This window comes from Salmo salar, chromosome 20 (assembly GCF_965601325.2).
Source record: "Salmo salar chromosome 20, fSalSal1, whole genome shotgun sequence".
Classification (NCBI taxonomy): domain Eukaryota; kingdom Metazoa; phylum Chordata; class Actinopteri; order Salmoniformes; family Salmonidae; genus Salmo; species Salmo salar.
The window spans coordinates 30,696,051-30,709,587 of NC_138310.1; the positions used below are offsets into that span (position 1 = coordinate 30,696,051).

The 13,537-nt window shown below is 43.0% G+C and overlaps 2 protein-coding genes across 3 annotated transcripts; one reads left to right on the forward strand and one right to left on the reverse strand.

Annotated features, from left to right (window-relative positions):
* Window positions 1–1,093: 1,093 nt before the first annotated feature.
* Window positions 1,094–5,406, reverse strand: acaa2 (acetyl-CoA acyltransferase 2). The gene is made up of 10 exons (XM_014161485.3): window positions 5,272–5,406; window positions 4,431–4,597; window positions 4,209–4,337; window positions 3,598–3,714; window positions 3,320–3,467; window positions 2,933–3,108; window positions 2,622–2,751; window positions 2,436–2,506; window positions 2,091–2,245; window positions 1,094–1,785 (listed from the first exon to the last, which is right to left on the reverse strand). The coding sequence occupies exons 1-10, from the start codon at window positions 5,285–5,287 to the stop codon at window positions 1,701–1,703; spliced, it is 1,194 nt and encodes a 397-aa protein (XP_014016960.1). The 5' UTR covers window positions 5,288–5,406; the 3' UTR covers window positions 1,094–1,700.
* A 220-nt stretch (window positions 5,407–5,626) lies between these two features.
* On the forward strand, window positions 5,627–9,352 carry mrpl40 (mitochondrial ribosomal protein L40). Of its 2 annotated transcripts, none has more exons than XM_014161490.3 (5): window positions 5,627–5,754; window positions 7,764–7,847; window positions 7,990–8,145; window positions 8,522–8,603; window positions 8,753–9,352. In XM_014161490.3, exons 2-5 carry the CDS (start codon window positions 7,771–7,773, stop codon window positions 8,978–8,980), a joined length of 543 nt encoding a protein of 180 aa, XP_014016965.1. In that variant the 5' UTR covers window positions 5,627–5,754; window positions 7,764–7,770; the 3' UTR covers window positions 8,981–9,352. The 2 variants fall into 2 exon arrangements, with proteins under 2 accessions (XP_014016965.1, XP_014016963.1); XM_014161488.3 differs by lacking the exon at window positions 5,627–5,754 and adding an exon at window positions 6,356–6,563.
* The last annotated feature ends 4,185 nt before the right edge of the window (window positions 9,353–13,537 follow it).

The following is a 13,537-nucleotide window of genomic DNA, read 5'->3' on the forward strand; positions in this document are numbered from 1 at the left end:
TGGAAATGTTTCACAATGATGTCATTAGGCAGAGCAGGCAACAGATGGCACACAGACAGCAGATTTAGGGACAGATATGCAGGGATAGACTGGCAGAGACAGGGAGTGTCAAGTAAGTTTGAGTCTTTGTTTGGCAACATTATGAAAGGTTCTCCATTTTTTTTGACTTATAAAATAGGAACATAATTGGAAAATGCCATGGATACCCCCACTCTCAACTTAAACTGGTGACTGAACTAAGATTTGTTAAAGGCAATGGTATTGCTGTTGTGATTAGTTGTGTAGTTTTGGGTACCGGTAGTTAGGAGTACAGCAAACACCTTATTTCTTTGTAATATGGTAAATGTATATTGAGGAACCAATGTAGGCTGTGTTACAGCAATACTTTTGGTGTCCCCCTCAGGAATTGCTCTTGAGAAAATTTCATGTAATTGTCCCCTCCAAAGTTGATATCAGATTTTCGCCCCTGGTGAAGCGTGATTCATTACTCCAGAGAACGCATTTCCACTGCTCCAGATTCGAATGGCGGCGAGCTTTACATCACTCCGGCCGACGCTTGGCATTGCACACGGGCTTGCATGTGGCTGCTCGGCCATGGAATCCCATTTCATGAAGCTCCCGACCAACAGTTCTTGTGCTGACGTAGCTTCCAGAGGTAGGTTGGAACTCAGTAGTGAGTATCGCAACCAAAGAGAATTTTTACATGTTACAGCACTCAGCAGTGCAGTTCCTTGAGCTGGTGTGGCCTAGAACGTCACGGCTGGGCCGCTGTTGTCCTTAGACGTTGCCACTTCACAAGAACAGCGCTTACAGTTGACCGGGGCAGCTCTAGCAGGGCAGAAATTTGACAAACTGACTTGTTAGAAAGCTGGCATCCTATGACGGTGCCACATTGAAAGTCACTGAGCTTGTCAGTAAGGCCATTCTATGGCCAATGTTTGTCTATGGAAATTGCATGTGGCTGAAACAGCTGAAGCCACTACTTTGAAGGGGTGTCCACATATAATGCCTGAAGTTAACGTGCAGTGTACAGTGAAATAGACCTAGTAACTACTACATGCTACTCCATAAAGAAATCACCAACATGAGAATGTTAATCCCAGATTTTTCACTTTAATCATAAAAAAAGATCTTTACAGGCAACCTGACAGCATACACACACGTCTTACATATATATCCAGTAATTAAGGCAATGGTGAGCCGTGCAAAGGAGTGATAATTCAGGCAAGAAATTCTGGATAAATGAGGCAATTACTTTACATTTGTTACCTCATACACTCACCTCAACTATTCATATGCTACAGCGAGAGGTAAATGGTATGTCCTGCTATGAGCTAGCATTGTCTCCAAGGCAAAGAGACTGACAAAAACAGGAGTTATTCCTTCAGATTCACAAGGCCTCTTTAAGCAGATAAACATTCATGTATCTCAACCATACAGTCTAGAAAAAGTTAAAAGGAATATGAAACATCCAAGAAAGGAGGGCGTTTATCAGACATTTATGTTCCTAAACATACAAATGTGGATATTCTTACATTTCAAGTCGATACTAAGAAAACTCTACATTGGACAAAAATCTAAGGTCTAATTCGAGTGTGTATATGGCATGTACTCTATTGAGCATGTAGGGTGTGATGTGTTTTAAGAGTGTGGATGGTATTCTATGTACCCTTCTGAGTGTGGATGGTTTACTCGGTTCCTCAGTGAGTGTTCTCTATAATTATGGCGATACCCTGACCACCACCGATGCAAGCTGATCCCACAGCATACTTTCCCCCAATCCGCCTGAAGGAGAGAGCAAAACCACAAATGGAAATCACTCGTCTGTGAGATACGAATTGCTCAGCCATTGAATTGTGTTATTTATTGGTTTAGTTCCTGTATGCTGAATGGCTGAAAGCTGTGGTATATTGGTCAGATACACACACCCCCCCCCCCCCTCAGGCTTTATTGCTTAATTAAAAAACTCTTACCTGTTCCCTTGCATAGGACACATTTTTTTTCAAGATTTGATTAGACAGTTTGTTGAACTACATATTAAGTGTTAAGTGCTCTGAGTAGTAAGAAGACTACTGGTGTGGTGGGGTTACCTGAGCTCGTGGACCAGGTGAGCAGTGATGCGTGCTCCAGAGGCTCCCAGGGGGTGGCCGATGGCAATAGCCCCCCCATCAGCATTACTCTTCTCTGGGTCCAGACCCAATGCCTTGGCAACCGCCAGGTACTGAGCAGCAAATGCCTCATTCACCTGAGAGACAGCAAAAGGTGAGAGAGGACATGAGAAGTCGGCACAGGACAAAGAAACAGAGCAAGTGAGAAGGAGGAAGTCAATGCTATAGGGTGTGCTACAAGAATGAGATTGAGTAAAGCAAAACAGGGCAACACAATATCTGCGATTTCCTGCATCAGTTCCTATTCATGAACTTAGACAAGCATACCTCCACCAGATCCATGTCTTGGAGGGTGAGACCTGCTTTCTTCAGGGCTTCTGTGATGGCTGGGACTGGGCCTGAGGGGGAGAATGCCAGAACCTTACCAACAGAAACCACTAGATGGCCATGCTAGAAAGGACTATATCATATGTTTTCATCAAGTATATGAGAAATTTGTTGCCAGTCACCCACCGATTCCCATAATGCTTGGGTCACAGCCGGAGACGTGATAGGCCACTATTCTTGCCAATGGGGTGAGCTTGTGCTCCTTCACAGCTTCCTCACTGGCTATCACCACGGCAGCAGCACCGTCAGACACACCCTGTTGAACAGGAGCAGAACTTGAACAGTACATTCAAAACTAGCACACAAATTATCTGCACGCCATTTAAAACCGGTGTGCTTGGGGACAGACTGAATGTGATACTCTGTTGGCAAGAGTTGGTAGGAACTGGGTGAAAGGGCTTGGATCCAGAAGTGAATCAGTTTTGTTAAGTACTCACTGATGCGTTGGCAGCAGTGACCGTTCCTCCCTTTTTGAAGACGGGGGGTAGCCTAGCCATCTGCTCCAGGGTGGTCTGGGGACGAGGGTGCTCATCCTGGGTCATGGGTACTTTTCCTTTCTTTGCCTTCACGTCGATGGGTGCAATCTCTGCCGTGTAGTGGCCCGCCTCATGGGCTAAGGTTTAGAGCACACACAGACAAAGTCAGTGATGTAGTCAGAATTCAGATAGAAATCTGGAAAAACTATTCATTGTCATGACAAGATGCAGAAGTATTTCTGGTTTAGAGGACAGATAATCAGGAATTCCTTATTAAATCAGGACAGTCTTCATGCCTTAAGGATTGTAAACATGTAAGCTTAGTTATGTTAAGGGTTGACCTCTCACCTGCCTTCCACCTCTGCTGGGTCTGGTGTGCGTATTTGTCACAGTCGTCTCTGCTGATCTCATATTTCACTGCCAGGTTCTCTGCTGTGATGCCCATGGGGATCTTAATGTGCAGGTCAGTAAGCCCTGCCCACAGAGTGTCCTCTAGCTGAGACAAAATACAGAACACTTTAGTTTAGTCCTTGGCATTGGTTTAGAGCAGCTGTTAAAGGGCTCTTGCAGTCAAATGATCAAAACCACACACAGTTCTTACCCCACCTCGTTTTTTAATTCAATACCTTGAGGTCGAGTCCGAACTTGGTTCCGAAGCGGACATTGCGGACAGCGTATGGCGCCTGGCTCATGCTCTCCGAGCCTCCACACAGCACCACCTCTGAATCCTTCAAACAGATTTCCTACAGAGACATACAGGGTCTTAAAGGGGACAAACGCATAAGGCTGCTAATGTTCCTAAGCAATCAACAGAGGCAGAAACCATGTGTAACCGATGTGAAATGGCTAGTTAGTTAGCGGTGGTGTGCGCTAATAGCGTTTCAATCAGTGACGTCACCCGCTCTGAGACCTGAAGTGGTTGTTCCCCTTGCATTGCAAGGGCCGCGGCTTTTGTGACGCGATGGGTAACGATGCTTCGTGGGTGTCAGTTATTGATGTGTGCAAGGGTCCCTGGTTCAATCCCAGGTTGGGGCGAAGAGAGGGACGGAACCTACACTGTTACACATGCACCTACAAACAAAAGGGTAGGTGACACTGCGGCAGAAATAACTTTCCTGAGGTCTCTGTGACCAAAAACGTTGCAAAATAATTGAAAAAATATTTTGTGTACAGGAGTCCAGTTAAGACAGATACTTGAAGAAATGCTCAGTGGAGTGTAACAGTGTGTCTACTGTACCTGAGCTCCATTGATGATTGACTGAAAGCCGGACCCACACAGGCGGTTCACGGTGAGAGCAGGCACTGGAATGGGCACCCCACACCTCAGGCCCACGTGACGGGCGATGTATGGAGCATCTGCAGAGCTCTGGAGAGAAAGAAAATCTGCCTTAAGTCAGCTCACATTTCCTTCCTCGAGTTTACCCTCGCCTCAGCTTGCTCTTTGGAGTTTTAGACCCACCTGCATTACGTTTCCAAAGATGACACTGTTGACAAGCTCAGGTGCCACTCCCCCAGCAGCAAGGGCAGCCTTGGATGCATGCTCTGCTAGGTCTGTTGCACTGTGGTCCTTCAGCACCCCACCGTAGGTTCCAAACGGGGTCCGCTTAGCAGACACAATAAACACATCTGGATGGAGAGAAAGAGGAGTCGGTGTGAGGTGACTAATCAAGCTTTACTGCAGCTTTGGACATGGTTTGAGTGACAAAACAGTAAAAATATTAGACTTGAAAAAAAAGGCCATCTTGCCTACACTCACTGCCTGATGAAAGTGCATAAACGTTTGAGAGTCCTATCATAAAACTCCACTGCAGTGTCATTGCAATTCTAATGCAACTATGAATAGTGCCACGGTCACCTTCACCCTACATTCATTTCCAACTCACCTAGCCTTTAGAAATGAAACGATAGAGGCAACTGTCAGTTGCTGAATGTGGCGGGCAGACACTTGACAACAAATACACATGTTTAGATGTAGAGACTGAATGACAGCTGTCAGTCTTACATTCATTCATTTAGAATAATGATCACAGCTGGAGAGGCTAAACGGTGACAACTCTAAAAGGGGAACACAATGTTTAAATTCACAAATGTAGGCTATAGTCAGTAGTGAGTAACTAGCCATGAACAATAGTTTGAACTTTGTCGACTGTCTGGAGCAGCTGGTTATAATTTGGCAGACAGACAAACTATCAACGTTACTACGCAGACACTTTTGCAGAGGAAAAAAAACATATTGGCAGAAAACTAAAACATGCATTTCGTGGCGCGTGGTTTATCGAAAATACCATAATATTACTTACTTCTGAGCAGTGACATACCGTTGATTCCTTCTTACGTCCACAAAGGTCAATGTATCTGTTTGAACCGGGAGTCAAGTTAAGGGCGCTTTTATGTCAAACTCTGGCAATGTTGGGTCGTCACTAGTTACCACAGCCACAAAGTCATAAACCCCGCCTATTTCTACAATTAATCTTCTTAAAGGGTGCTTTTAAACCTAACTTTAACCACACTGCTAACCGTATGCCTAAACTTAAATTATGACAAAAAAGAACATTCTTGTTTTCATGATTTTTTACGATATAGACCATTTAGACTTTGAGGCTGTGGTAACTAATGGAAATTTGACCTTTTGCCTAAATAATCTATATCTAATCATTGAGATAACAACATTCGACAAAATAACTCTGATCAACATGTTTCTGTAAGGAAATGTTAAATGGTTACTTGGACAATATTTATTTATCCAGGACACTCCATTTAGTGTGATATTCTACTTTCGTATGGTATGTATTAATTTGTGGATGTCCATCACCCATTTGTATGATATGTTAGGAATTACAATTCATATTATATCTTACGAATTAGCAAAACGTACAATATGTTACAAATATACTAAAGACATTATATATTACGAAAATGAAAACGTACAATACGTTACGAATTTGTTAAACGTGTTATATATCACGAATTTGAAAACTCTCAATGTGTTACAAATTTGCAAATGTACAATATGTTACGAATTTGCGAAACGTATGATATGTTACGAATTTTAGCTAGGTGGCTAGAGTTTAGGGTTAAATTTAGGATATAGGTTAAGGATAGGAGAAGGGTTAGCTAAAATGGTTAGGGTTAGCTAACATGCTAAGAAGTCCCAAAGTTGTAAGTAGTGGAAAAGTTGCTGATTAGCACAAATGTGTTGCTAACGTTTACGTTATACACCCACCCACTCACCTCGACCAACCACCTAAGTAACCATCTGTCTTATACAACCATACTAAACGTAACATATCATAACAATTGAGTGTATTTACGTACAAATAATACGACATGCTCTGAGACCGAGTTGAGCTACAACAATGGGATCGAAAGTGTCCATGTGAAGCACGAGCTAAATTTACGTCTGTTTCAAGTTACACTTCCGTCCTGCGGCTGTCAAGGGGACAGCAATGATAAAATGTGTTGATACACGTGAATAACTTTTATCTGATTGGATTGAATAGTAATTAAATAGTATATCGATCATGTCCATTGCTGTATCGCGTGCCCTGTGTAGGGTATTGTCCCGACAGACTGCAGTGCCAACTAACGTTAGGTGAGTTGTCTCATGCAATTCTGGTTAGCTTAGGCAAGCTAGCTAACGTTAGCTACAGCAGTTGAACATGTTTTTTTTTCTCATCCAGCTGTATGCTATAACCTGAGCCAGTTAGCTAACTACGTTATCTATTCACTGCAGTGGAGTTCCACAAGGTTCGATTTTGGGTCCGGTACTGTTCAGTTTATATATGTTACCTATTGGCAGTTATCAGAAGGCACAGGATTGATTTTCACTGCTACGCAGACAATACACAAATTTACATTTCTGTGTCACCAGAAGATTTTAGCTGAACGGATAAATTATTAGACTGTATTAGTGAATTAAATACTTGGATGGCTCACAACTTCCTCAAGCTAAATCAACACAAGACCGAGGTACTTATTGTTGTAGCCAAAGCACAGAGTGAAAATCTAGCTGCACATTTTAATTCACTGTCAATACGAATAAAACACCAGGTACAAAACCTAGGTGTTGTTTTAGATTCTGAACAAAATGTTGAATCACACATTAGGAATGTGACCAAAATAGCTTTTTTACCACCTAAGGAACATTGCCAAGGTGCGACCATTTCTCTCAGGCTGATACAGAGAGGCTCATCCATGCTTTTATTACAAGCAGGCTAGACTACTGTAATGCTATCCTGTCTGGTCTACCTAAGAAAGCCATTGGTCAACTGCAAAACATACAGAATGCTGCCGTGTGGCTACTGACCAAAACCAGACGGAGAGCACACATTACACTGGTTTTAAGGTCTCTGCACTGGCTGCCTGTGAGTTTTAGAATTATTTTAAAGATAGTTCTATTCAGGTAATCTGGAACTGGCCTTTTAACTATCCCAAAGCCTAGGACCAAGAGGCAGGCAGCCGTTAGTTATTATGCCCCCAGCCTCTGGAATAGCGTACCTGAGGGGGGCTGAAACTGTAGACATAAGAGTTCTTAAAACACATCTTTTCAGCTTTGCCTTTCCTTAGGGTGCTTTTTGGTTGTTCAGTTTGTCATTCTTTTTTTTTTATCATGTTTGTTGTGTAGTAAATACTTCAGCTTTTATTTTCATTTGTTTTTTCCTGTAAAGCACACCGCATTGCATTCCATGTCTGAAATGTGCTTTATAAAGCTTGATTTGATCTGTTACAGTGGCTAGATTGAGCTAACTAGTAGTTCTTCCCTTCCTCTGATTTTGTATGTTGTTCTGCACAGCTCTTTGATGGGAGTGGACGGTCATGTCAGTCAAGGTCCTTGGTTTGCATCTGTCCTCACATTGAAGACATCTGCGCCGCTAAGGTAAGTTGAAGATCCTTTTGTCTATAAAGGGTTTGTTCTCTGGTGCACTTTGACTCTCTTTGCAGTTTGCTATAGGCACCATTTGTTATAAATGCACTACAAGCTCAACTTTCACTCATTCTGCCTGCATGTGCTCTAACAGAGCAGAGCCCAAGAAGAAGAAGAAAGTGGACCCTCGTAGAGAGCAGATGGTGAGAGAGAGACTGAAGAAGAAATTGAAGAAGCTGGAGAGAGTTCCTCCTGAGCTCATTCCCATTGAAGACTTCACAACCCCAGCCAAATACATGGACGAGACCAGGTATGGCTCACACACCTTTAGTGTTTAAATTAATGGAGTGGCTGACATTCCCATACAAAATCAGGGCACCACCATGAGTTACTATGGTGGGCACACCCTACCATTGAAGTAGGCACATCCATAAGCTTGGAATATTTACTGTTGCTTCACCCCCAACGGTCAATAGTGGCTTAGTTTGAACCCTGCTTACCATAGGGATCTCCAGCAATAGTCTTAGAAACACACCAACATCAGCTGAGATGGATTGAAATTGAGTATGATGCTGTGCTTAACCGATTGTTCTGTTGAGTGACACACTATTAGTGCAATCCAAATGAATTTCTCTGTCCCAATGTACACCTGAATAGGTCCCTACTCTATTGTTCATTTTCCCTAGGGTGCGTGGTGCTCCTCAGCTTACCTTTGAAGAGAGTGAACGTCGGGCTCTACTGCTGAAGGAGTGGTCCCGCTACAAACAGGTAAATGTGATCTTGTGGTTTAAACTCTATCACTACAGTCATATTTGGAAGCAGAAATCAGTGAGCAGCCATTAACAGTACCTTTTTTGTGGACATTTTGATATACCCAGTTTCTGTGCTACATTTTGACTTCTTTCTGCTACGAGCAGACCCAACACCGGGCAGAGATGGAGGCAGTAGGCCTGGCTGTGGAAGCCCAGAGGGAGGCTCTGGAGGAGCTGAGGCTGGAGTCAGAGGAGCTCTACCAGGCAGCACTGAGGCCAGACCCCTTGCTCTTCCCATTCAACCACCAGGGACCCAGCTACACACCGCCCAAGGCCCAGTATGAGGCACCTGAAGGCAAATACAACAACATCACCAAAGTCTACACCCAGTGAGAGGGTGGCAGCATTAACATTGTAGGCGTAACATGTGTTGACATGGTTATTACATCCCCTGGTCTTTACGCGATTTGGACAGACTAAATATTTGACGAGCATGTTTATGAAAATAGATTAGACATGAAAGCTCAGAACAACCTCCCGGCCACCAATAGTGGATGGATGTCTCATTCAAAGGGTATTTCAACCGCTTACCGACCAGAGGACCATGACCCTGTCATATTCATCGTATTGACAACTGCCCTGTCAAGGAACAAGTTTCAATTCACACTCAGAAAGTGATTCACATTCTGTACTGTATTGTTACATTCATAAACGTCATAGGTTTAAATACAACCTGTAAGTAAAACATACCAGAGGGTTGAAAAAGGATTCACTTTTTTTTTTTGATAAGCATTTGAATGTATATAACAGACTGTAGATGAAGTATCCTGTGAAATGATAAAGACAAAGAGCCCGTGTAATGGTGTTACAGAAACGCTGGCCTCCATTTCAATAGGTAGAGAAACATACAAGCGCTCACTTGAGTCTCTTTCCACACAATGACCTAGACAGTATAAAAAAAGTCAGACCACTGGTGCGACCCAGAATACTGTATGGTATGGTGCTGTTACCCTTTTGCCAATACAGTAATTATTTTAGCTATTCATCAAAATACACTCACTGGCCAGTTTGTTAGGTACACCACCCTGTTCATGAAAATGGATCGCTCCTACACTCATCTGGCCGTGGCTTGTTATATAAAGCAGACAGGCTTCGAAGCATTCAGTTACTGTTCGATTGAACATTAGAATGGGCAAAACGAGTGATCTAAGCGACTTTGAGCATGGCATGATTGTCGGTGCCAGGCGCGCCAGACCCTGTATCAGAAACGGCCGCCCTCCTGGGCTTTTCACTCACAACAGTTTCTAGGGTTTACCGAGAATGGTGCGACTAACAAAAAACATGCAGTCCTGTGGGAGAAAATCGCTCGTTAATGAGAGAGATTGAAGAAGGGCAAGAATCGTCCAAGCTAACAGGCGGTCCACAAACGGACAAATAACGGTGCAGTACAACAGTAGTATGCAGAACGGCATCTCGGAACGCACAACTCCTTGATCCTTGTCACGGATGGGCTATTGTAGCAGACGACCACACCGGGTTCACTCCTATCAGCTAAAAACAAGAAGCGGCTCCAGTGGGCACACGGTCACCAACGCTTGAAAATTGAGCAGTGGAAAACATTGCCTGGAACATGACAGCGAGTTCAGTTTACTTGAGTGGCCTGCGCAGTCCCCAGACCTCAACCCAATAGATCATCTTAGGGATGAGCTGGAACGAGCTGTTTTGCAACATTAATGTACCGCCGTCCAATCTGCAGCAACTGTGCCAACATGGACCAACATCCCTGTGGAATGTTTCAGACACCTTGTAGAATGCCCCAGAGAATTCAGGCTGTTCTGGGGACAAGGGGGGGTCCTAATAAACTGGCCAGTGAGTGGATATTATTGCTCAGTATACAGACACACACATATCTTAATTTGTATAATTTATGGAGATAATACAAAGCACATTTTCACAATCAATACTTGCGTTATTGATCTCGGTGTAGAACGCTGTGACTTTCAAGTGTAATAGTTTAGCTTCCGTCCCTCTCCTCGCCCCTACCTGGGCTCGAAGCAGGGACCTCCTGCACACATTGACAACAGCCACCCTCAAAGCATCGTTACCCATCGCTCCACAAAAGCCGTGGCCCTTGCAGAGCATGGGGAACAACTACTTCAAGGTCTCAGAGCGAGTGACGTCACCAATTGAAACGCTATTAGCGCGCACCCCGCTAACTAGCTAGCCATTTCACATCGGTTACACAAGCAGTAGAGGTACACTCTCTTCATACCATTGGATTACACTGGACACCTCTGGGAAGAAACCATTTATGACAGAGTGGTTTTGGTGGTCCTGGAGAGCAGGCTTTTCCCCAGCCAACTGAACCAATAGTGTTTAAAACAAAAAGCCTTCACACCCTCTGCAGGGGGCATATTCAGCTAAATTACAGAACATTCAGATGTAATAAATTGTGTAGAACATACATTCTGTCATGAACAAATCCAACTTTTACAAGCTCTATACATAACAATTATAGATGCAATGTCAATAGATTAGTCTGAATAAGCCACAGGGCCATGGTTTACAAGCCACAACTCTACTGTGATTTAGTTTATGTAAATTAACAGATCTTAGATGCTACATTGTGGTTGGTTTGGCCATGTTTAGGGCCATGGCGGTGTTAACTCGGGGTGGTTAAGACTGGGAGTCCTGTGGCTGGGGTGAACTTTCTCTGCTCCACCATCCGGTTCCTCTCACTCTGCTGTAATGACTCCCGGGGTAGGGGGAGGGCAGACAGAGATGGTTAGGGGACAGTGCAAGAGAGATCTTTCACAATTTCCTGTTCATAAGCAAACTGTAGCCAATATTTCTGGATGTTGATGGCATTTGCCCTGTAAATGCAGGATTGCTGGTTCCTGTGCTGCTTAGGCCGTTTCCCCCTCACAGAAAAAGTGATGATTGAGTGCTCAACTGTACCTTGGTCTCTGGACTTGGGTTCTCCCACTCTCGACGTGTAGTAGTCTTCCTTCCACTGCCAGCAGGAGGGGGGATGTGCCATGCATATAGTAGTTATGGAAACGGTTCCACAGGCTTTTGCAGGGTCTGAATTCACGCCAGTAGTCATCACAGGTCCGGGGTGGCTAGGGAGATCATAATTACAGGTAATTAGTAGCCTTGGGTGGCATGCCGTATATACCGTATAACGAGGTATTTGGAAATAGTCATGGGATGGTTTTTCAATACCGTCAAAACGATTTCTTCGTTTTTGTTATTATAAATGTGAATATTTGTAGGTACTTTAAGTAAATACCTGAAGTCAACTTGTGCAATATGTTAGGGGATAAAGAAGATCGCATTCATTTCACCTGTCACATAATTTTTCATTATGAATCTTACCGGTAGTCCGGTGTCAGACCGGTGTAAAAACAGTTTCAAGTTGGATATTCGACGGATATTCGCGCTTTCAAACCACTTGGGCCACAGACTCCAAATAAGTGTCATTATGTTGGAAAAATTGCGCACAACATTGCACAGGTCTTATTTTCAAGATTTGGACATTAATTAGTTTCCCAAAGCTAATAAACATGTGGAAATGTGAGCAGCATTTTGTATTCCTAGTTGAATTGGTAATGGAGCGTAAACAAAGTACAAACCTTTTTTACTTTCGAATTTCAATAGCTCATTGGTCATGTGACTTACTTGACTCAAACAAGGTTTAGAACGTCCACTGACTACCCTTCTATATCGCACGCCCTTTAGTTTGTCCATTTTCATCTCACAAGATTTGACATACATTTTTCAACATTTAGAATTTCAATAGCTCCTTGGTCATGTGACCTAGTGACTTCAAACAAGGTTCAGAATGTCCACTCAGTGGGCCTACACATTGCACACCCTTTAGTTTGTCCATTTTAATCTCAGAAGATTTTACATGAATTTTTCAACATTTAGAATTTTAATAGCTCCTTGGTCATATGACCTACTGACCTCAAACAAGGTTCAGAATGTCCACTGACTATACCTTCATATCGCACACTCTGATGTTTTTCTTTCATATCATGCTATTAGACTTAAATCTGTAGGCCTTCATTTCACATGGGTGTTAAAAAAATGTTTTGAAGTTAACAAATGTTCCAGCCTCGCAATAACTATCTTTCACATGGACCCTGAAAAGATCCGCAAATGGCTGTATGTGGTATGGATCAAGGACAGGAGAGGTGTTCGAACAGAGGTGCTTAAAGGAAGGCGCACAGGTAGGCCTTATGAAAAACAATGTTTCATATGCTCTTTTTAATCACAGTAATAGGCAGTGATTTGTCAGTCACAGTGAGCTTGATAACGTGAAAGAATCCTTTTCATAGCATAACTTTCATATACTGTACATTAAGACAAATCCTTCTACGTTGAGTATTAGAACGCAGTTTCCATAACCTGATAACGACTTGATATTTGAGTGCATTCACAACAAGCCACCTGAGACAACTTACACAATGTAATAGTGCATTTGAGGGTTGGTTTTTCTGATGAAAATACTTATTTGATGCATGGCCTACTATTTCTAACTGGAAAAATACATTCCTACATCTTTTGTGAGTAAAATCCTTTTTCCAAAATTGATTTAGGTACATTTTTGTGAAGAGGTATGAGGGTTGTGATATGGGTCATTTAATACTAAAATCATTTAAGGGATCAATATATTTCTATATTGCTTCCCCAGTATCTGCATGAACCATCAGGCCAAGTGTTTTTGGTTGACCCTGCTGGACAGAAAGAGAAGGAGGAATCGGAACACGCTGCATTCAAATTCAGGTCTTAGTTATTCCATTGTACTGTATCTAATACATATTAGCATTTTACATACATTCATAAGTGTAATAAAGGCAAAGACACACCCCTCACACCCCAAAAGGCACAGACACACCCCTTGACTTTCAATTGGCACCGTTGTATTTATATTTATGGGAACAA